General features: G+C 44.4%; 1 protein-coding gene across 4 annotated transcripts in view; it reads left to right on the top strand.

The window, feature by feature from the left end:
* The window catches only part of LOC122185143 (SAM and SH3 domain-containing protein 1-like), a 519,052-nt gene that overhangs the window by 372,578 nt on the left and 122,244 nt on the right, over positions 1 to 24,230 (top strand). Inside the window, exon 1 of one of the 4 annotated variants that reach the window (XM_042880731.1) lies at positions 23,881 to 23,948. The exons of the other annotated variants lie outside the window; for them this stretch is intronic. Within the exon in view, the coding sequence (XP_042736665.1) occupies positions 23,937 to 23,948 (12 nt within the window). The 5' untranslated portion in view covers positions 23,881 to 23,936. Of the gene's footprint in view, positions 1 to 23,880; positions 23,949 to 24,230 lie in introns of those variants that run through there. 4 annotated transcript variants of the gene reach the window in all.

Below are 24,230 nucleotides of genomic sequence, written 5' to 3'. Positions count from 1 at the left end.
AGCAATCAGTTGCAAGACTAGCCCCATTGATTATTCAGCATGCAGACAACAGTATCCTTCTGAGCATGACAGCAGGGCTCCCACAACCACGCAGACTCACGTGCAGATCCACTTTCCTTTCTGTCTTAACCAGAGAGGGGATTTCAGCAAGAGGATGCTTAGAGGGCAGTTGGGACTGTTGGATGCAGAAAAGTTAGCATGGATTCTGGGAAACAGATCTTTTTTTTGTTTTTTCTTTTTTTAAATTCCTCCAGCAGAGGCTGTCTATGCCTGACAAGCAGCCCTCAAGCTTACTGAAGTGTTAAGGGTGGAGGCATTTCCCAGATACCTCAGGAGAGCAGGGATTTGTGCATTCACAAAGCACGTGGCTCTGTTTGGTCTCTCTGGTAACCTCCCCAGCTGGCCAAGGAAGGCTCTCTGCAGCTGGGGAAGCACGGCTATGGTGGAGTCGTGCCCATGAGAGAGCTGAGGGCTCATGGAAACCTCAGGGTATCATCCAGCTTGCTTTTGTCTGACATGAGCAGTTGTAGCAAGGGATGAACAGTAGATCACTGAAATTAGATGAACTGTGGTCTCAGTCAAACTTTTCATCCCCGCCCTGGAAAAGAGCATATCAAGAGCACCAAGTAGGAAATTGCTGGATATTTAAAACTTTTTTAAAAAGTTACTGTGTGTACTGATGATTTGTTGGGTTGTTCCATGCCATTTTTGTTTTAATCTCTGCACTTGTGATTTTTCAGGGGATACATGGAGTCAGTCCTTATTCCCCTGTCAAGAATGAACCTGTTTTAACTGGGCAGCCTGGAAGACCTTTCATTCAGCAAGGTGCTGATTCTGTTCATATATTTGGAGCACTTAGACGTTGTGTGATTGCTTAAATGCAATGTTTAAATGCATTTATTGCTTAGTGCATTTATGTTTATGTTTAAGTACATACAGACAATGCACAACCTCCTTGGTTCATGGCCTTAAACACAAATTACTAGTATTTTTTTTTTTCTCCTGAAAAAAGCAAACTGGCAGTGGAGAAATTAAAAGGAAACCTCAGAGCATATCTCCAGCTATTGACAGGTAGTAGATTGACAAATAAATAAGTGGCTGAGAGCTGTATTCATCAGCAGCTACCAGCAAAAGAGCATACTATTACCCTCTCAATACTGAGGGAGGCTGAGGTTCAGACACCCAGGAGTCACGGTCCCTTGTGGCAAACAGCAAACAAGGAGGACTGAGTGCATGAGGGAAGGAGAAGACAGGAGGAAAGTGGTCACACATGGCTGAATGTCTTGTGCTTACCCTAGGGACCAAGGTATGTGGATCACAGCAACGTGAATGGCACAGAGGAGTTGGAGAGGCTGTGCTGTGAGGATGTGGGGCGCATGTGGGATTGCTGTCACAGGGACATTGCTGCAGGACCACTTTGTGTGATCCTAGGGAGAGGTTCAGAGCCTTTTCCCCACAGTTTTATTGTTCAGTGCATAGCTGAGATAGCACGAGCAGTGTGGCTGCCCTTAGCAGTGCACTTCACAGGACTGACAGCAGTAAAACGTCCAGAGGAAATATATTGTGCATCTGTTATTTTCAATGGGTGGTAGGTGGCAGAAACAGACAAAGGTAATTTGCTGGCTTACTTCCCACTCATATTTTAAATTTCAAAGCTTACACATTTTTGTTGGAATTACAACTGTTCAACAGAGGTTGTGAAGTTCAACTTTTAGAGGGAAAATTGATCAACTTGAAGACCAAAAATTCCCTTCTCTGTATGATTACTTTCTTACAAATCCTGCTGTTTGTATTGTGGTTTTGTCCTTTTTCTGCTTTTAATTTTACACTGTAGGGTGATTGTCTCATGGTTTTGAAAGCATGCAGATAGGCACTGAATGTTTGCCATTAAGCATACATAAAATTCACACACACGTTGGGAATATGGAAGCCTTGTTAAAAAGGAGTCATTCTCTCCATGGCCTAATGCAAATATTCAGAGTGCTTGAGTCACTCCAAATCTCAGTGTTAAAAATAGCCTGCTAAACTCTGAGTATTTACTTTCTGTATTTTAAACCATGTAGAGCGGAGGGAAGCATTATAAGTTTTCTCACTTTAATCTTTACCTCTGGTACCAGGAGGAGCAAGTGGTTTTTTTTCCTTTTAATGAAAACAGGAGATCCTGAAGACTTGAAACATAAGCCTGAGCACAGGCGACAGCAGGCTTCCTGCTTCCTTCCTGTGCTCCCTGACAGCTGTCCCCTGCTGCCAGGCTCCATCCTCCGTGTCCCCTGCAGAGCAGCCCTGTCCTTGTCTCCAGGGCTCATAGCTGTCCCCCTTCGAGGGTGCCAGGCTTTGTGTTCCTGCTCACCTTGGCCTGAAGGCTACCACTGCTGTACAGTCTGGGGATAGGGGTTGCACGCTTCTCCTGCCTGTACCTCTCATCCCCTATGTGTTCAGGTTTCTTCTCCCGGGGTGTAGGAGATACACACCTGACAGGAGTGCTTGGTTTGACTGCACTCACCTGCAGATGGAATTGCCACCTAGAGTGGCTGCAGAGCTGCTGCCAGAGCACAGTATGGAAACCAAGCTGCCCTAGTGAGCCTGTGAAAGTAGTGGAGAGCAGTAAAATTATGTGAGATTATCACAATCACCATCATCTTTAGAAAATCATTTTCTGCCCTTCCATTACCCCAGGCAGCAATGCTGTTTTTGCTCACATGAGAAAGAAATTCTTGTAATCTGAAAAGGGAAAGGATTGTGAGTGGCTTAAACCAGTGTGGAGTGACTTGGTCTGTGGCACTCCATCTCAGTCATTCTACCCTTTTTGAACTTTGTTATATGTATCTTTGATACAGGATTTTATTTTTTTATTTGCTTCCAAATTAAAATACAACAGGTATTTTAGAGAACTGTGTTCAACAACATTTCTAAAGACCCAGCATTCAGCATTTAAATTGTGAGTGTGCTTGCATGTGTATAAGAGAAATCAGTGTGTGTGCACTGATACAAACGACTTATGCATCTTCTACACATTTGTTTGCTTTTGGCACTTTAATTAGTGCAGACCCAAAGTTTTTGCTGGATTTCATCTTGGGTGAGTTTCAGAGGAGCAAGCTGTATCCTTGTACCCAGAGGAGCTGCCAGGACTGGGCAAATCAGGGCCAAGTTTTTGGCATGAGGAGCAGGCTGAGGGTGGTGTTAGGGGGATGCATCCCTTGGGGCAGTAGAGCCCAGGTGCAGGGGCTGCAGCACAGCCTTCTGGCACCCGGTGAGGTGGTGGAAGTGACACACAGCCAGCACAAAGGGATAGCTCTGTTTGTCAGAGGAAGGCCAGAAGCGGTACAGCTGCAGCTGGGCGACTCTGCCTTTGTCTAAAGTTAGCTCTGGAGAGCCAGTCAGGCCTTCAGCTCCATTCTCCTGAGCCACTGCGTATACCTGGCATAGCAGGTTTGAATCATTTAGGCAGTGATTATCCAGCATTTCTGGGAGGCAGGGCTCTTCTTCAAGGCTGGGACTGATGGGTTTGCCGATGCTTTTCATCTGGAGTGCAAAGCGCTGCTGAGGAGAGGAGGTCAATGACTTTTCCCCCTTGCTGGGTCTGGAAGCTGGTGAAGAAGTGAGTGGCACAGATGCTTTGGAGAGCAGCCTAGGCTGGAAAGAAGAATTAACTTAATAAGCACAGAGACAGTTGCTATTGTATTGATGTGAGATGGTAAGTCATTTAGATCCCTCCATCCTCACATTCTTAATAGCCATTTACCTGTATTTCCAAGCTATATTCAGATTGCTCTGATGCTTTTTATAAACCTATCATATGGTTAATTATAGCTGAATTTGATAGTTACTGTCACTGCATATTTGAATGAAAATAAGTAGATAAGTTCAAACTGTTTTCACTCTGAAAAACATAAATTCTCCTTGTGATACTGCTGTGTGTGAATAGTTCTGCAGCTTGCTGTCTTCCTCAACAAAAGAAGGTAAGAAATCAAATTAGACAAATGTTTGTAATCACAGGTAAGACTTAAGTGTTGATTTATATTTTTAATTGCCTCAACTTAAAAAAAAAATAGTGGATGAATGATGAGCAATGTTTAAGTTGAAAGAAAGCAGGCTAATGAATACAAATGCAGAGCAGCAGGATGTGTATAAGGGCAGGCTATTTTTTTCTTCCTCTCTGCTTTAATACTCCTGAAAACATGCTTCTTTAGTTTACCTTGAGTTGTTGTGATTGTTTCTCACTACATACAACTTCCAATTGCTCACCTTCTCACACTTTTTGAGCCAATAGAGATCGAATATTGTGCCTACGTGGTCCACTTGGTCTAGATGGGATCTTCTGTTCAGGGCACCCATCCTGGAGAAAATGAGGTGATTCACTGGGCGACCAAAGCTGTCGGTGCCTCATGGGATGGCACAAGAAATGAAAGCTCAATTAAGAGTGAGTTTCTTTTACACAGTAAAGCCTTTGAATCAGAGCATACCTTGGAGCCTTTTGTCTGCCAAAAGGGTGGGGGTAATTTGGTTGAGAAAATGCAGTCAAGATGTGGGAAAAAAAAGTGCCTGTGGGCATGCAATGCAAGGCCTGTTTGCTGTGATGCATGGATGTTAGTAACAAGCTGAGCTTTAAAATCCCAGATAGGAATATTCCCATCTCACTCTCTGGGAATTAAATTAGATGTCAAAGCAAAGGTCTTTAGGAAAATAAAATCAGAAAACATCTCATTCTCAGCTAGAATTTTATGTGACTTGCCACTTCTGTGCATGCATGAAGGCTTGCAAAAATACAGTCCTCTGTTGGCACTGAAGGGAGTGGTTGTCATTTTTTTTTGTGTGTCAGTGCCTTCTGTATAAATGAGTTACAGTTTTAAATTAGAAGCTGTTCGGTTATATGTCTAGTTTCCAAAAAATGTGCAGTGTACGTGTCAATGAAAGGAATTATAAAAATATGAAAGTACAAACTTGATAACGTAGTGCTTTGCAGCGTATCTGCTTTTTAATAGACTATATAAAATCAAGCTTAAGATTCTCAACGTATAGACCTACAAATAGAACTGAACTGTGTTATGTAAAAAAATACCAGTAGAGACTTTTGTCCCAACTATATAAGCAGGTTTGCCCCTGTGTACCCATCTGATACATCACAGCATTAAACCTGAGCATGAAAATTTAAAATTAAAAAAAAAGGAGTGGTAATTAGGAACAAGACATTGGAACTGTTCACTTTGACCATTCCTTAAGTGGTGACAAACATGGAGCACAGCCCCACTGAGAAGCAGTGAAGAAAAATATTTTCAACATCTCTACGCTTCTAGAATCCTCATTTGGGAAAACAACGGGGCTTGACTCAGTCTGCTTGGAGAGGACTTGTGTGCTTGCTGCCCTCTCTGTGGCAGCCACTCTGCCCTAGAGCAAGGCATTTTAGATGAGTCTCCTCCTCCTGCATTGGTCATTTCAGGCAGGGCATTCAGCACAAGTTTGTTCACAGCCAAGTCTTGCCAGAGCTCCTGGGGACTGAGCCAAACTCCTGTAGGCTGCCTGGCTCTGCCCTGTCCCAGCCAACCCCTCCTTGCCCAGTCCCAGAGTGAGCACAGGGAGCAAATAACAAGGAAATACAATGTAGTGAAGAGTCATTGAAATGAATTTGAAAGATATCACTTGCAGACGGTATGAAGACATCAGTGTGAAGGGAGTATTACACATTTTTAAGTGCAGATTGGCTATTTCAAGAGAAAATCATAAAACAAAAGAAAGAAACTGGGCTTTATTCCCTTTCTTCATAAAATATGAAGCACGTCATTTTTTTTAATGCTTTCAATTTTCTTCCTCTTATAGTCTATTGTAAATATGCAGTACTCTTGATCTCAGCTATTCAAGGCTTAGGTTAGCCTTTCTGAATAATGAGAATTCTTTAAGCAATACCCTATGAATATATTTTTTCTGAGTTTTTATGCTGGGTTGTTGGGGTTTTTTTTCAGTATTTAAGGTATGCTGAAATGATATTTTCATAGACTGTAAAATCAAGAGATTTAAGCATTTCTGCCTTCTTCTCCTAATTCTGTTTCAATTTAAAAAATAAAAATCTTTTGTGTCTGCATAACTCTTGCTACTGAAGATGGGCAAGTAAAAGCCAGCTATCACAAATTCTTAGGTTGAAGATCTAACAACAGACCTTTCAGCAACTCCCAGGCAGGTTTTTTACTTTCTATTCATTTCTTTATTAATATTGAAGAACGGGTGGCGTAGGCCCAACAGCTAGGTGTCTGGGTTGTTCAGGATATTCTCCTCTGCACTTTCCTGAACCTACTCAGGTCTTTCCTGAATCTTATTACAGTGCCTGCAGTGAGTCTCAGTAGCCTAGCTGATGGAGGCCTTACAGTGCTGAGGAGAGCAAGCAATTTATTTTATATGCCATCTGTTAGTAAATCTTTATATAATGGTTGCTTTTCTGTGACAGCAAGAAAAAGTTGACTCATGTTCAGCCGGCAGTCTCCGGATCCTATTGTGAGAGCTGCTGCAGGGCCAGCTGTCTCTCCTCTTCTGCTGGTACTCCTGACTTATTTCCTCCCAAGTGAAGGATTTTGCAACAGTATGTCCTTTCTGCAGATTGCCTCCTGTTTGTGTTAGCCCATTTCTCCAGTTTCCATATCCATCTGTGCATCTGATTATGCTCCCCAACGTGCCTGCAGTTCCTTCAATCTTTGAACAATCTAAAAAAGAAACCAGTTAGCATCATCCTCATCAGAAGATAGCCATGCCCTGACTATGATTGTGAGTGCTTTTGGCTGCCTGGTGCAGGCTCAAGTACTTCCATGCAGGTTGCTGCAAGTTGCTGCTGAGGATGGCTGCTGGCTGAGGATGAGTCTCAAAACAGACACCTGGGTCACAGCTTTATAAACGTGAATGGCCCCTACACAAGCCTGCTGTAAAAATACTGTGGAGTGCCAGTTTGACAAGGAACTATTGATGAGTACTTTTTGATACAGTTTCCCTGCCGTGCATTGATCCTGATAATTGCATATAGACCATTCTCATAACAAATGTCCCAAGTGAAGCAGCAACAGAAACCCAGTGAGGCAGGAGATACATCTCGTCTGTTCCTCCTTATCCACCAGGCATAGCATTATCTTATTGAAGAAAATTAGCTTTATGTGACAAGAATTTAAATTGTTTCTCACAAAGGCATGTGAGCATGAGATCTGGAAATGCTTACAAACAGTGCATGTCATTCTTTGTTCCCAAGCATTTTTCTGTAAATTTAGGTCAGACTGAAAGACTGGCTGGATTCTCTGTGAAACCTATTTTTGGCCACTAACTGAGCATTAATTTGCCTTTTCTCTGTCTTCTGCAACATTAACCCTCTGCATCAGTGTGCCTCGATTTATGCCACTGAGCTCTCCAGATTTGTGCCCGGCGGACTTCAATGTCCCATGGCTGAGGGCAGTCCAGCAGCAGGGCACATATTGCGACCCAGTCGTGTGTCACCTCCCTGGGGAGGGAGCCAGACTCATTTTCTCTCCCTGCTTTACACCCAGGCTATGTCTGCCACGACCACCTCCAGCTGCTTTCCTTCACAGTCCAGTCCTTCTGATTACTTGTAGCTTGATGTGATACTACTGACTCCAGAAACAACCTTTGCTCACCTTGGCTTATACTTGATTTTTCCATCTGTGATAAGAGTTCAAAAGCACCGGATTTTGCTACTTTTCTCTTATTAATTCTCTCAGACTCTCAATGAGGCTTTCTGCTATGTCTTTCCAAAGTGTGCAACGAGTGTGGATAACACTGAAATACAAATGCAGGCCTCTCCCATGTTCAGCATTCCCATTTAAGCTGTACCCTTCTATATTAATGTTTCAAGTGTCTGAATTCTTCACACAGTTATGTTGTGCTAGTTAAGTTATATAATTTATTATGCTTTAAGACTTCCAGTTCCTCCTGTTTTATCCGTTATACCGCCTTCATCAACACACAGGGGTTTACTGCCTTTGCTGCTCTGAGCTGCTGATTGTTCTTTTCTCTCTTATGACCTTAAAATGAACCTCAGTATCTCTTCTCCCTTCTTGCCCTCTTCACAGCTTGTACTTTTTTTCCTCCTTTGAACCACTTCCCTAGGGTTTGACTGTTGCCCACACTGTTTTGGCTGAGAGGGAAGAATTTAGGTCGCTCTCTTTGTGTTTTTGTTTTGTTTTTTTTTTCTTTCTTCACTAGATAGTTAACAGCAGAATAGCGGGGAATCATTATCCCTTTTATCAAAGAAGTCAAAGTACTCTTGGCAGTATCCTCTGCATAGCCACACATTCATCCCTGGAGTCTCTGTGTGCAAGCATCTCTCTTTCTGCCTGTTCTTTTACACCCAGCATGGTTGACTCTAAGGTGATGCTTCAGGAGCCTCCTGCACCTTCACCTTTATGCCCATTTCTTTTCTATATTTGTGCTTCATTCCCTAGGAATTCATGCTTTCTGCTTACATCCTGTTCACTTTTTTGGAAATAAGCTTCTTGCCCCTCCAGAAAGAGGCCAGAACTATGGAAGGAGCAGCAGGAGAGCTTTGCAGTGGCTTCTCAGTGGGGCTGGGAGGCTCTGGGTTCCCCTTCAGCCTGCCTGGGCTTTTCTGCAGCGGTCAGGATCTCACTCCTGTTTGGAGTGAGAAGTAAGAAAGACAAGCCTCAGGAGCCAGCCCTGGGCTCCGTGTTCCTGGGGAGCACTCACTCAGAGGGGGCCAGGCAGCAAAAGCAGCAATTTGGATTTCTTGGGCAGTCTCACATGGATAAATCTCTTTGTGGAAGGAAGAAGGGAGAAGAACAGCCATTCCTCATCAGAGCTGCTATGGAGGAAGGGGGCAATGCAGCATGTACAGAACTTTCTATTTTGCAACCTCTCTCTTCCTTTGCCCAACTCACACGCCGTCCCTGGGCATACGCCAGCTGGAGGTCAACAAAGGGAACAAAAGGAGACCAACAAAGGGAGCTTTCTGCTGGCTTTGGCAGGCAGCACCAAGAGGTTTAGGGTTTCCAAAGGTGCTGGAAGGCCACCCGGCTCCTTCAGAAGTGTCCTCAGCCTCTGCCTGCAGAAGCAGTGTGCAGCTGAAGTGCTGGCTTGCTGAGTGCCCTCCAAGTCGGTAAAAGTGCATACGTATGCAGAAAGGCTTCTCCCAGAAAGGTTGGGTTTGTTTTTGTAATCCATTGGAAAAGCCAATCCTGCTGGTTTAATAGATCTAGCTTAGTAACTGCCATGCTTGTTTACTCAAAACACCCTGCAGTGCTTGTACCTCTTTACGCTTCCTATAATGAAGCAGGGCTGGGACCGTTCCTCACATACTGTAGCAGGCACTTAGCAGGCAGGAACTCAGCTGGATCTGTGCTGCAGCCTCCCTATGCAGCAGGTGGACGTAACAATAGGAGTGAGCATAGCCCCTTGGCCATAGGTACAGCCGCCCAAGGGGTGGGGGTAGAGCCTGGTGCATAGGAGCAGGTTGGAGCTCAGCAGAGAGGCTGTGATGGTGTGTATTGTGATTCATCACTGATCTGATACTGTCAGTCACCTCGGTCATTTCTGACTAGTTGAAACTCAGCAGAAGTGATTTTACTTTGTCATATTTCTAAACTGCGTAGATGCAAATCCATGTGGTGAATGTATAGCTGTGAAAAACCAGAAGTGTTCTTAATTGCTTTACAAGGACTTCCTTAACGTACTTAATGAATCCTCAAAACTCCATGATCAGAAGCAGTGTATTAGAAATTCATGGTGAATTTATGGTGCTTGTTACCTGGATTGCTGCTTGTAAATGAGAGAAGGTTGCTTCTTTCTGTTACAACAGAGAAGATTGGCAATAGAATTTTCAACTGCAATCCACTTCCTCCACTGATACTGTATCATAGAATCAAAGAATGGTTTGGGTTGGAAGGGACCTTTAAGATCATCTAGTTCTAACGCCCCTGCTAAAGGCAAGGACACCTCCCTCTGCACTAGGTTGCTCAAAGCCCCATCCAGCCTGGCCTTGAATGCTTCCAGGGAGGGGGCATCCACGGCCTCGCTGAGCAACATGTTCCAGTGTCTCACCACCCTCTAGCATAAGGAAGTGACTTCAGTAGTGAGGTGACTCTAAATGTTGCATTCCTCTTTCTCCTCTTTCCACATTTTGGTATATAGTTTTCAACAAGGAAGGGTAATATGAAATCCAGAAATGTGAGAGAGCCTGAAATGAAGACAGATAAAATTCTATTGTGATTATCATAAATGTAGGTTTGTGTGGTTGTGGCTGAATATTCCGTGGTTCTTCATCTTTAGTGCTTGTGCCAACAAAATCATTATGTTGTAGGGTCAGCTTCACCTATAATCATCATTAAATTAATTTTACATGGAAAATATGATTCAAATGTGACTGCTTGTCACTGTGCTCCAGTCCAGAAAGTCACTGTGCTGCCGATAAAGTTATCTGAATTACTGGCATCTTTTAGTTCTACCATATCATGTTTCCTTACAAAAAGGTTTTGCTTTCACCTCCAAAATATTTGTTATTTCAGTTCATTTGCCCGTGAAACTGCATTTTGCAAGCACTGTGTAGGACTCAAGTGTCACTTTCCAGCTAACACCCCCACATCCTCACATGGTTTGAGGCTTTATTGCAGAGCATTTCCCCTTCCCAGTCACAAGAGTCTGCTTACAGCTGGGTGTTTTCTGTGGTTGTTGCTGTAATGTTTATAACAGGTTTATTTCTGTTGTGTCTGGTTGTATGAAAAGTGTCCAGCAAAACAGATGAATTCTTAAGATATCTGTGCTTCCTTAGATTCATGGAACGTGTGATGAGCAGCCTGGGCTGGTCCATGGCTGTTTACATCCTGGTCCAGCCAGCAGTGCCCTGGACTGGGACTCAGGAAGACCACAATTTCCTTTTTGGTTCTGCAGCTGATTTCCCGTATTTCCCAATGCAAATCATTTCATTTCAGTGCATCCTCATCTTCTATTTCTGACTCAGATATACTGTGAACTTTCCCTTACTCTATACAGAGTGTTTACTAGAATACGGATCTTGTTTTGTAGGCAAGTAGCCCAAGTCATTCTGCAGTAGACACTAAATACGTGCTAAAAGCTGAATAATATATGCAATAACAAAGCATGCTTAGAAAATGGAACAACAGAAAAGGTCTTTTTGGGCAAACATTTGTCAGGAAAAATTTGCCCATGATTCCACTACCTGTCATGTCCTGTTCCTGGATTTATTCTGCATTAGTTGTTTCTAGACTTTCCAGAGCCTTAAGTGTAGAGAAAAGCTCTCTTTTTACTTGGCATGTTCCTCTGACTTTGGCAACGCCAACTTTGATAGCACTGTCATTCATTATTACCACAAGACTTTTAACATCTCAAATTGTGGACTATTGGCATCGTGAAAGTTCGGGCAGTGAGAGCCAGTCGCTTAGGAAAGAGAAAGCTCTCTTTCACAGTTGCCAAGGTAATTGTCAGCAATGATAAAGTCAGAGCACTGATGATCTTAGATCACAGCTGTTTGTTTTTAACATAGACGATAGTCAAACCAAGGGGGAAAAAAAGCTATTTTCAGAAGCTGTGGTTATTGCTTTATATCCCTGTCAACATTCATTTTCCATTTCTTCTGCAAATTGGATTCATTTTCCGACATTTGAAATCAAGCATAAGCAGCTAGCATAGAGAGATCGTGGAAGGTAGTGCTGGGATTCCAAGGGAGACCTTGTCTTTCTTTAATGCAACAGGAACAAGGGAATGGCTCTTCCATGGTCCCATCTGGATTAGAAGGGTGAAAGGAAATGTCTGGTGACTTTGTCCCCCTTCCAGAAAGTGTTCTCGTTCAGGGGAAGTGAGTGGGAGATTCATAGTTTACATGGTGCCTTTGCAACAGACAAACCTAGAATTTACTAGGAACTGGTCTAGGCCCTCTTGACAGGGAAATGAAGTATTTCAAGAGTAAGTTGCCAAGTGCAGTCCTCTTTAAACACTTGCATTGGGAGGGGGGCATGTTTTCCTAAAAGTGTGAACTTTGGGTACAGTTATTGCACCTTTAAAGCTACAGAAAATTTCAGTCTGACTTTTGTGGTAAGACATTTAGGGGTATGATTTTTTTTTTTTTTTTCCATTTTTCAGCCACTGACATAAAATACCACTGCAAAAAATATTCCAAAACTTTTCAGAGGATTTTTGCTGTGGAAAGCGCTAGCACAAGAAGCCCTTTGTTTCACAGGAGTATCCAAACCTGTGGTGAAGTCTTGCTCCTGTTTTTTTCCCCAGACAGGTGCCACAAGCTCTTTGACATTTGTGGAGCAGATGGGATGTCATTTTAACCTTGTATCTGATTGACAGAACCTTAATTACTCTCTTTACATGCCCTGCCTCAGAGAGCATGGATCATGGGATTGTGGAGAGAGCTTTTTCCTCATAAGCAATGCACTTATCTGGTGTACCACTGGATGAGAAGTGGGAGCCGTGTTGTGAACTGGCCTGAAAAGACTCTGTGGATTAATAGTCCAGGGAAATAATTACTCATTGCTGAATTTTCTGTTTTGGCTAGTTGGTCACTTGCTGTTGGTTTGGATTTCATACATTACATTATGCATAGACGCAGTCCCAGGTGTTATTGTAAGCATATGTTCTTATATAAATTGAAGTCTTGTCTCGTTATGCAGTTGCATAATGATGTATGTAGTTGAATATGTGTAGAATGCGTGAAGATGTTTTTGCCATGTTGTCTCAAGGCTTTGTGAACAATACATCTCTCCTTGTTTCTTCATTCTTCACAGCTCCCAGAGGTTTGACTTAGCCAGTATCTAGTTTGGAGATTCCAAGCTCAGTGGGATCTGACTTTCAAAAGCCTTGTGCCTGTGGAAGTCTCAGAGAAGAAAGTAGCTGTCCTAACCATTTCTGCAAATCTCAGCACACACTGGCATCATGCTTAAGTCCTGGATGTAATGCAGAATAACTGTTTTGTGTGCAGCTTCTGCTAAAGGTTGTACCCTCCCTTGCAGGTCTGATTTATACAAGATAACCACATTTGCAATGTGCTTTCAGCATTGAAGTCCCAACAGATAGCTATTTTTCCCCCAGCATTGCTTCTGTGAAGAAGCCAGGCAATGATTTCACTTTTGGAAAGGCACTTAGGCTGTATTTTATGGCAACTGTCATTCACTAAGACCAAGAGGGGTAGGAACACCCAAAGAAACATTTAATGCATTTCAGTTGGAGTGTAAATGAACGAACAAAACCCTTGCCCTTGGGCAGCTGTAATTTCTAGGATTATTCCTATGAAGCATATTGAGTTTGAGATTCTTGGCTTCCTTGTGCAGCAGCCTGTCCCTCTGGCAACTGTCATCCTCAATCATATCAGTTACACACTGCCACAGCCACTCAAACATCTCGTGCAAATGGTAATATTAAATGCAGGCCAGGTGGTAGCAAGCTCACAGATAGATCTTCTGGTTGGTATCAAAATCAGAGGATTTCCAGTTCTCCAGGCACCAGTAGTCATTTCTGTGGCACTGGTATACAAAGCATAAATGCCATTTATGGTGTCCTTGATACCTAGGCTTTAATTCAGCAAAATGTATAAATTGTGGCATTGTATGCTTGCTTTTTGGCATTAATTGCATTCAAATATTCTTTTGAATAAATGCTGGCCGCTGTACATAGAGCTTTCACAGACTGGTCTGAAAGAATTAAAACAAATACAAGAAAGTATTAAAATAAATAAAAAGAGTGGAAGGAATCTTAGGAGGTTGTTTAGCCTGCTTCAAGCCCCAGAGCAGATTCAGTTGTACCAAAATGATTGCTGGGAGGCTCTCAAGAACAGGTCAGGCAGTGATGAAGATTCTACACTGACCCCAGGCAATCACTTCCACTGTGTGCAAGAATCCTGCTGTTGGAAAGCTTTTTCTGGCATTTAACCTAACATCGCTCCTGCTGCAATTAAACCTGCTCATTCTTGCCCTATCCCCAACAGATAGACAAGAGTATTCTTCTTAGCAGCGGAAACTTTTACATACTTGAAAGTTACCCTATTCTCTGGCAATTTTCTTCTGTTTAGGCAATGGCATCCCAGCCCTTTCGATCTCTGCTCATAAACCCCTTGTTCATGTGCCTGCCCTTTACATTTTCTTCAATTAGCCCATGTCTGCCTTGATGCTTGGTGTGTACTGGGTGTAAGCATGACCCAGAACAGCAGCTGGTGAGCAGAGCCAGGGTTGTATGTTCCATTGGTTGCACTGGGCATGGCCTACTGTGAAACGCTGCTCCACAATAAGACATCATGTCTGTTAGTGTGATGTTACCTAGAGAATGCGAAGGAATAAAAAAAAAGGCATTGCAGCATTTGGAGAATGCTTTTAGGTGGTAAAGAATTTGTCTGCCAGGTCAAAAAGCAGTCTTCTCTTAATGTCTGCTCATGCCATTTACATATTAAAAATAAATAACACTAAGAAATCACATATAAGAAGCACATAAGAAACATTTTTATCTGCAGGACTTTTCAATTTCTATTTACAGAAATTAAAAGCTGGTGAGTAATGAAAATCATCTACATGAGGCCCAATACTTCACTGGTATCACATTCTTACGTATACGCTAAATGTCACACATGTAATCAAGGTTAGCTGAGAAATTTTAAGCAAATATGAGAAACTTAGAGGCTGCATAGGCTTTTCAGTCTTCTTAGGCAATTGCTCAGTTAGCAGGAACCTTGAAATTACTCATTAAGATCACCCAAACTCATGTATGTAGCTGCAAGCCACGTGAAATTAAGTCATGGATTGTATCTAGCCCAGAGCCTCTTGGGCTCACTACCCTTGCTGCTACCTTCTCAGTGGTGGAGATGGTAAATAATACACAGTGACTGCAGAAGGTCACCTGAATTGCCCCAAAGACAGTGTATTACAAGTGCTATTTCTCATATTCCCTTCACCAAAACAGTGCATTTCTTTCATTCCTTTTAGTCTACTTTTACATATTTTTGTCCTCAATGACAAGTAGGGATGATTTCTAAAATGACCAGAGCTTCTTTTGTATACACAAATAATGTCATAGTTTTAGAAGCCAATGTTTCAGGGCCTAAAAACACATAACTTTTATCTCACTGCCCTGAGTTACACCCTCCTGAGATTTCTTCAGCAGACTAATCTTCCCCCTGGTGTGTACACACCCTCATGCTTGCAGATAATCATTGCATCCTCTTCAGACCCTTTAGCATTCATCTAGCCAAGGGATGGCTGTTTGCTTAAATCTGTTTTCATAAATTACATCTTCCAGCAGAAGTCAGAGGAACGTGTGATGCAATTCTGGGATTAAGTGCATCAATAACTTCTAAAGATCCAAATTACAATTAATTTTTGCTAGGCATGATTTGCCCTTGCCTGAACTGAACTGCAGGAGTATCTTTGGCCATCTTCAAACAGAATTGCCTAATTATTAAACCCTTGCAAATGAAGATTCATTTTTTCTGAGAACTAGCGATACCAGCCTACTCCAGATGTACTTAAATAAAATGACTTCCTTGTAAAACTTCATCAGCACGGAGCCAATGTAAGTAGCTCATTGCCCTTGAGGGCTGTTGTATCATCATCCATGCAGTTGCTTGAGTTGTGGAGGGTAAATTCCTCCCACTCACGCCACCACAGAAACAATAATCTTTCTGTTCACAAACTTCCCAAAATATTTATTGAGAGAATAGCTTGGAGGTATGTTTTCAGCAATGCCTTAGCCTGTTTTCACTTGTCTCTCTCTCTTTTTTTTTTTTTTTTTTGTTTTTGTTAATTACATTTTGGAAGTGGGTTGGCCAGTGCTTAAAAGCTGCAGTTTCAAATGGACAGCTTCTCTTAACTTTAATTAGTTTGACAGGCACCTCTGCCTCCCAGCTGGGCTGCCCTAACTGGAAGCAGCTGCTCTCTGGAATTACTCCCTGTCCACTTCTCTGCCTTAGTGTGGTACAGAAATAATGAGTGTCCTGTGTCCCTTCTGTGTATATATAGAGGTAAAATGCAGAGAACTTCAGGTGTGTCTGTGTGTGGGAGATGTCTCTCTTCTTTCTTTAGTCGTGAAATTTCATGAAAATTTACAAAGTGAAATATTTGGTGTGTCATTTACAGTAGAGGGAAGACAAAACATCCAGGTCATATATGATTCTCCACTTCCTTACTAATTCTTGTTAGTGAGCACAGGGCAGGTTTTAGTTTATTTTTCCATGGCAATTTCAAACTGATTTGGGAGAGAGGGGTCTGAATGACTGTACAGCTCAGCCCACAAGGCAATGAAAAGAAAGGCTGTGTCAGAAGAGCACGGGCTCTGGGGATCAGGCCCCTGCCTGTGCTTACAGCCACAGCTGAAACGAATACTTATCATCTTGACTGCATTGTCACAGTCTTGTGAATGCTCCCGACTTCCTCACCAGCTTGGTGTTTTATTTAACAAACTACCACCTGGACCCAGGTGATGTGAAGCCCTCAATTTGTTGCTGTTATTTTAATAATGTAAATGTAAAATCCAGCTTTTATTTTCCAATAGAAGTATTAAAAAGTGACTAAGTGCACCGTGATGACTCAGACAATTAAAGCTAAGGCACTCCAAAAGTATTACTTTAAAAATTCCATTACATTTAAATTAAAGCATAATTTTCCTGACATCTGCAAATTTTTGAATACTTGTTATTACAGAAACTGCAACTGGTTGTACAGCTGGTTGCCTGCTGCTCACTAGCCAGCTGCTGTTTGCTTTCCCATAAATTATCTCTTAATTTAGGTGTCTGGGCTCCCTGGGTGGTGCACAGGCCAGTGAACCTAAGGGTACAACTCCAAGATAGGAGAACACCCATGTTTTGCTCAGATCCTGTATGCAGGAGCTCCAGCAGGAAAGCATTTAAAAGGAAAGATGGGAGAGCTGTTTAGACAGTGTGAAAAGACTGAGTGCTTTGCATTTGTCAGAGACTGATAACGTGTACTGAGCTGTTTTTAGGGATGGCAGTAAGAGAAGCTCTGGCAATAGAGCTGTTCTAGCAGTCCTTGAAAGAAGAGGTTGAAGTGAGCATGTTTGGTAGGGAAAATCAACCCTAGACTGACGCTATCTGTGAGCAAGCATCAAATAACTGCACTGGCTACCAGCCTATTTTTATGTGGCTGGCTGAGATCATCAGGAAGATTTTTTGTGTGTGTGTTGTCTTTTTTGTTGATGTTTCTGTATAAATTAAGTTCACCTACTCCTTCACTGATGATATATCTGGGTGACCTGGCAGGTAGGCTTAAAAAGTACAAAGTCTGAGCTTAGTGCTGAGTCCCTGTGGGAGTGTGAGTCTGGCTTTTGGTGGGGTGTGCTGCTGCTTCTTCAGACGGGTGCTGGGTTAGCCCTCAAAGAAGCAATTAAGTAAATCGTTTGTGGTTTGTTAAGGTTGGGACAGTATTTAGCTGGTAAATAGGAGAATAGGTGCTCAGTGAAGTGTGTGGGAAGCACATGCTGGAGGACTTTGGTGTAAGTGATCTGTTCTAGAAGAGAAAATAAAGAGTCTTTTTTCGTTTATTGCAAGTCTCTGCTATTGGCACATTTGTGTCATGTTGACTTCGATGCAAAATTTTGCCAAGGGCAGCTCTGTACATTTTTATCTCTTTCCTGTTACGAAGCAGATACATATATATATATATTTTTTTTTTCCTTAAGACCTGTATTTGCATTTCATAATTAAGTCCCTTTTTAGCAGATGTTAGCGGGTTTTGTTTTTCAGGAAGAACACTTCCTGAAAAACCTATTACTCTGAGGAAAGATATTTTCCCTTTGAAAGGGAGAGGCACTAAGCCTCTCCGAGGTGTATCCATTCTCACCTCAGCAATCTGAGCTGGTCCCAAGGAGACAGTCCCACAGCAGGCCGGCGTCTGCACACTCCCTGCCCCAGCATGCTACTTGGGTTAGCACTGAGCATCTCTGAAGTGCACAGCTAGCCCACAACACTAGCTTGTACCTTATTCTTGGTTTTATCGTGTGCTTTAGCATGAGATGATCAGGTTCCTTTACATTAGCAGATTGCTAAGAGCTTTAACAAAGGAGTCAGAGGACACCATGTTTGGAAAAAGGAGAGCCTAGGCCTTATTCCCAGTTCCAAGACTTGCTTGCTTTTAGACCCTAATTCTAAAGTAATTTGAGATAAGAGCAGCCAAAGGTCGCAGAGCTAAATAGTTTTGTCTGTGTGGATTTTGTAAGTCTCCTACAGAGAAAAAAAAAAAAAAAAAAGATTTGTATGCATCTTTTGTAGCAGATGCTTACAAAATACTGCAAGAAGTTGGGTAAGCTCCTGTGAAGTACAGTTTAGAGACAGCCCCCAGACATCCCAAAGGATGCTGAACTGCTGTCTGAAAAGTTAATTAGGGCTGATAGAACTTTTTGTATAAAGTGCTGCAAAAATACTAGTAGAAAATGAATGTTGTATAAATGGTGACAGGAAGTAATCTCCAAAGTATCAAAGGTGTCTTTGCTATGCCGCTTGAAAAGGGAGAATGCTGGGCTTGGGTGGAGAAGGCAGAAGCAACTAATAGGAAATGCGAGAGTCCTGGTACGTTTTGGGAATTGTCCAGACAGCACCCAGCATAAAGGAAGGTGGATGGAGCACTGATCTGTGGGTGGCTTTGGGGTGGCAAGCTGTGCTTGAGGCAGGAGCGATTAGAGTCCCTGGGGTGAGCACCATGCCTCACAGTAACACTGTGCCCTGTGCAGCGGAAGGCAGTCAGGCAGGATGTGAGGCCTTTGTGGAGCACCTCTGTGCGCAGGAATAGAGGATGTGAGCCCTTCCGTTTCCCTGTGACTCAGGAGGTACCTTTCCAGAAGGGCTGTAGTGGTTGCTGTGCACGAGGCTTAGATTTCTTTTCCTTATGAATTGTCTTTCAGATTCACGCCCACTGTTATTGAAGCCTGCCATGCTGAGCTGTATTCATGTATCTACAGAGTGCAGTATCAGCCCTAAGTGCTAGGACTGCTGGAATGACTTCCCTGGGTGTGCATCTCTTTCTTCTTATTTTTTTAACCTAGTAGGGTTTAGACGTCCAGGGGAATGGTGGGTCTGGTGTGACATGGAGAGCTCTGACTTTGACCAGAATGAAGTGATTCATTGTTTCTAACTGTTTTCTACTGATAGCAGTATACAGCCTGAACTCCATCTGGTTTGTGTTGGTTATATCAGCCTACTGCTCCAGCTGCATGGCACGATGCTCCAGGTCATCAGAGGCCAATACATGGGGAGCTGATCACTCAGCTCTGAAGTGAAATGGTGGTTTCCGACTGCACAGCAAAGAGTAGCTAAACTAAATACTTTCTGTATTAAAGCACTGCTTTTTAAATTGGGTATATTTTCCACCATTTCCTGACTGGCAGAGAATGCTGAAACTTAACCACTTCAAGAACATAGGAATAAGTAGCAGTGAGATGTGGAAATGCACACAGTAGACCTAACCCTTATAATTTTCATCTGTATATACCAAGGGTACCTGATGTGGAGCAATGGCTTGTTTGCTGATGGCTGGGTGTGCAGGACTTGTCCTGCCCTAGAGCAGAGCTGTTCTGGAAGGGCTACCAGCATGCCTGCTGTGATGGGGGACAAGAAGATTAAACAAACAAACAAACAAACAAACAAAAACGTGTTATAGTGTGGATCCTATGCCTTTATGGGATGGAGTGTGCAGCTGGTAAGGGTTGTAGTTCAAATTAAAGGCTGCAGTGTGAAACTGTGTGTTTCAATTTTATGAACTCCGCCATGGGTGAATAGGGAAAGGTTTGGAAGGAGATATAATCACTACTAATAGCGTGTTGCATTGTAATTAGCTTGTGTTAAGGCAGTTCCATGGCTTTTGTGGGTCACCTGTAGGGACTAGCTGGAATTTTAATTTCTCCCTTTCCCTGCTCCTATGCTCTGTGCAGAAAACTGTTTGTTTATTTCTCTGAAGCTTTGATGTTCCTATTTAGACCTGATATGCTAGGCAGGGTGACAGTACTGAGAAGCCTGTGTTTTATTTGTACACACAGAGATAATTGCCAGGCCTCTGAGCAGGAAGTCACTGCTGCCAAGCCATTTCCAGGCACACACAAAGCCCAGTGACCACCGCGCTGTAGGGCATGACCCACTTCCCAGGGCAGCCTGGTTCCTCCTGGCTTCTTCCTTGTAGTTTATAATTGACAGCAAGGTTGTTTGTGGTGTAGATTTGCTGGATTAAGTCTTTTACGTGACTGCCAGCAGTCACAATCATTTGCTTTGGATGACATGCCATCTTTTCTGGTTTGTTTTGATAGATATTTTGTGTTGCTGAAACCACTGCCATGCTTTGTGACACTGTGGTGAGGTGGTTGCTTTGGGACAGGAAGATGCTGATCCTTCCTCTGAAGGGCACAGAGGTTTGCGCTCAAGGCTTACACTCATAAGGGTTGACAAAGATAGCACGGCCGTGTGAAGGCTATTTCCCTAAGCCTGCAATAAAGAAAAGAAGACAAGTTCCTGTAGGACTGCCTTACCTTGGAGCAGGGGTCCTGCTCTGCCTAGCCCTCTGGCAGCAGGTCCATCTGGCTTGGATATAGCAGGCTGCTTTCTGCATTGGCTAATCCTGTCTGGTGTGTAGATGCAGGGAACTCTCATTACTTACACACCCACATACAGCTGATGGCATGATAGATAGCAGGATAAAAAAATCACAAAATCACAGACAACTGACTGGATTTATTTCTGCCCAGTAGTGTAAATAGATGCAGTACAACAAGCTTCTTGAACATGGTGTTCTGTGGGCACTTGTGATACTGTCTGGGTAGCTACAGATAAAAATGGAAATGAAAACTGTATTCTAATTTACTAAGCTGAAATAAATCTGTAATTAATTAGTAGTAGTTGTAAACAAACTAAATCCTGCTGCCTGGGCTGCTGTCAGAACAGGGCTTCAAAACTCTCAATGTATCTGGATTCCTGCTTGTTTGAGAAATCTCATGCTTTCGGAGGAGCTGATTTGTAAAGTGCCACTTGGATTTATCACTGTAAGACACTGGCATCATTGAAATGGAGGAAATCTAAAATGGGTGGGCGATATGAAGGAAGGAGAGCAGAGAAGTACTTACTGAATCTTGGGGACAATGGCGTCTTATGAATGCCTGAAGATGAATTGCAATAGATGCTGTAATTGCAAGGCCATGGAGGATGATAGCTATCGTAACTTGGATTTGTTGCGATTGGCTCAAGAGAACTTCTTTCTTAAAGAAACTGCTCTTGAAGGTAAGCGATTTAGCAAGAGGTCTTCTTCATCTCCCTTTTTAAAATCAAAGGCTCTGACTCTCAGAGATGTTGAAGTCAACTGGCCGAGGGAAGACTGCCACTGCCATGCATCACACTGTGCTAGTGACAGTTGCTGCCTCCGCAAAAAAGAGTGACCTCATGGCTCAGGAAGCAGCTCTGGGATCACCATGGCTCATACCCGGTTCCTGTACCTGTACTACAAGGCTCAGAAGCACAGTACTCAGAGCTGGCTCACGCAACTTGTTGAGTCATCTCTGCATGGGAGCAATGACCTCCACTGGCAGGGAGGTGCCGGGCATTGGGAACACTGCCCACTGTGCCTATTTGATCTAATCACTGCTGTGAGTCACAACAGTGAGGTTTGGTAGATGTTGTGCTGCAGCTTGCTTTTTTAAAAGATGCTTCCAAAATACAAGAAAGAGCAGCATATGTGGAACAGTGTATACAACAGGTGCCCCAGTCACTTAAATATTGAGATGAACACTGTGCTTTGCTCAGATACTTTGCAGGTAGGCTGGCATTGCTGCTGTATTTGGTTCAGCATGGATCTAAAATAGTCAGTACGTAAATTACCCCAACTAATTAAACCAGTTTGGTGTTATGCTAGTGCAGAGAGACTGCACTGGCACGCCTTATCCTCATACTTCACAGGCTTTTAGGCACATACAATTGAAAGGTCAATTAGCAGGGGTTTTATTTTCTATTTGGGGCTTTTGTTATTTCTTACTGCCAGTAGGTAGTATGACAAGTTACACTGTGTATGTCCTATATGGGTATTCTAATGTGTACACTATCAAAGGTTTCCTTGTCACTTTCTCTTGGCATAATTCTCTTTTAGATTTTCCCTGTGTGCGCTGTTTCCAACTCCAGCGATAGCTGTTCTAACACAGTGCTTAGTCTACATATTTGTTTTGCACAGCAGCTGCTGAGAAAGGAGGCATGGGAGAAGAACTCATTGAGAGCAGCCCTTCAAAGAAGGACTTGGAGGTCCTGATGGACGAAAAGCTGGACATGAAACCAGCAGTGTGTGCTTGCAGCCCAGAAGGCCAACTATACTGTGGGCTGCAGGAAGAGGAAGGTAATTGTCCCCTTCTCCTCTGAGCTTGTGAGGCTCCATCTGGAGTACTGAGTTCAGGCCTGGGGTCCCCAGAACAAGAAGGATGTGGAGCTGTTGGAATGGGTCCAAAGAAGCACCTTTCCTACGAAGAAAGGCTGAAAGAGCTGGGCTTGATCAGATTGGAGAAGACTCCAGGGGCACCTCATTGAGGCCTTACAGTACTTAGAGGGAGCTTATAAGCAGAAGGAAGACTGACTTTTTACACAGTCCAGTAGTGATAGGACAAGGGGGAATGGTTAAAACTAAAAGATGGTTAGATGTTAGGAAGAAATTCTTCATTCACAGTGTGGTGAGATACTGGCACAGGCAACCCAGAGAAGCTGTGGGTGCCCCATTCCTGGAGGCGTTCAAAGCCAGGCTGGATGGGTCCCAGGGCAGCCTGATTTGGTGGTTGGCAACCGTGCCTATGGCAGTTCTAACAGGCAGTTGGAACTCGATGATCTTTAATGTCCTTTCCAACTCAAGTCATTCTATGATTTCAATGAGCTTTTTCCACTAGCAGGCTGCTCCACACAGCAAAGCAGGCAATGGTAGCTTTGAGGGCAGAAAAGGAGCATGAGAAGAAAAGCAGAGAGAAAGCGAGGAGCACGTAGGCACCCCGCTGTTCCTTCATGCTTTCTCTAGAACTATTTTGGTCCCGTTAGCAGATGGTGTCATTTGTTGCTCCCGTTCTCCTGGGCTGGAGAGTGAGCACAGCTGGAGGGACGCTGGAGATGCTGCAGGCCACCCTGAAACGGGAGTGCTCTGAATGCTTAGCCAATGCGTGACAGCTGCACACCCACTGATAGCACAACCTTTTTTTTTTTTTTCCCCTGCGCAGACAGGTGCTTCCAGTAAATACCATCCCGAACGGGCAGCTTTTCAAGAGCAGCCAACAATTTCCAAGTGTAACGATGCACGCCAGAGCTGAGAGCTGGCTCGGGCAGAGAGCCGCCCTCGCTGGGCATGGGGCCGTGGCAGGTCCGGAGCTGCATCGCATGCCTGCGGGCTCAGCCCCGGGCCCCACGGTGCTGCGATTGAACGTGCCGTCCCAAACGCGCCTGTGTGCCTGCACGGGCAAGAGACTGTTGGCTAAGAAGTGGGAGCTGCCTGTAATTAATGACTATTTAATCTCATTATAATACGGGGGAGGGGAAGTAGCGCGAAACAGGAGGTTTGCATGGGGGCAACGCTTCTACGCCTTCCCCGAGGAGCACCGTGCCTCGCGCACAACCGCTGCCAGGCTACCTTCCCCAGAGAGCACGGCATTGCCCCCGGGCAGCGGCCGCAGGTGTGCCCGGACAGCCATTCCGCAGCACGCCCGGCCGCGGGACCCCTCAGCGGCCATGCGCAGCGGGCGAGCCCGGGGGCGGGCGGGAGGAGGGGCCTGGCCGCCGCGGCGGCAGCGCCGGCCGCCTGATGCCGGGCGGAAAGTTTGAGGGCCGGTAGGCGGCGGGGCGGTGGCATGGCGGGGCGGGGCGGCCCGGCGGCGGACAGCCGGCGCTGATCGGCGGCGGGACCGGGATGGAGGGGGAGCGGGGCCCGGGCGGCCCGGCGGAGAGCGGCCCCTCGGAGGCGTTCGCGCAGCTGTGGGCCGACGTGATGGGCATTCTGGTGAGTGCGGCTCCGCCGCGGATCCCCGCGACACCTGCCGCTCCTGGCCCGTGTGTCGCGGTCGCTCTGCTCCGCTCCGCGCGGCGCGGTCGGAAAGTTGCTCGGCTCCGCCGGCCGCTCGCGTCGCACTCCGGGGAAAGCCGAGCGCGGAGCTGCGCTCCCGGAGCCGGCGGGCGCCGAGCGGAGCAAGCCGATCAATGGGGCCATTGTGCCCTGAGAGGCTGCGGCCGCGGGGCACCCGGGGAGTGCGAGCGGCCGAGCGGTCGTTGCTACGTGCGGGGA

The sequence above is a fragment of the Lagopus leucura genome, unplaced genomic scaffold, assembly GCF_019238085.1.
Source record: "Lagopus leucura isolate 7727_CA_CO unplaced genomic scaffold, USGS_WTPT01 Super-Scaffold_73, whole genome shotgun sequence".
In the NCBI taxonomy this organism is placed as follows: domain Eukaryota; kingdom Metazoa; phylum Chordata; class Aves; order Galliformes; family Phasianidae; genus Lagopus; species Lagopus leucura.
This window is presented reverse-complemented; position numbering and strand designations above follow the sequence as displayed.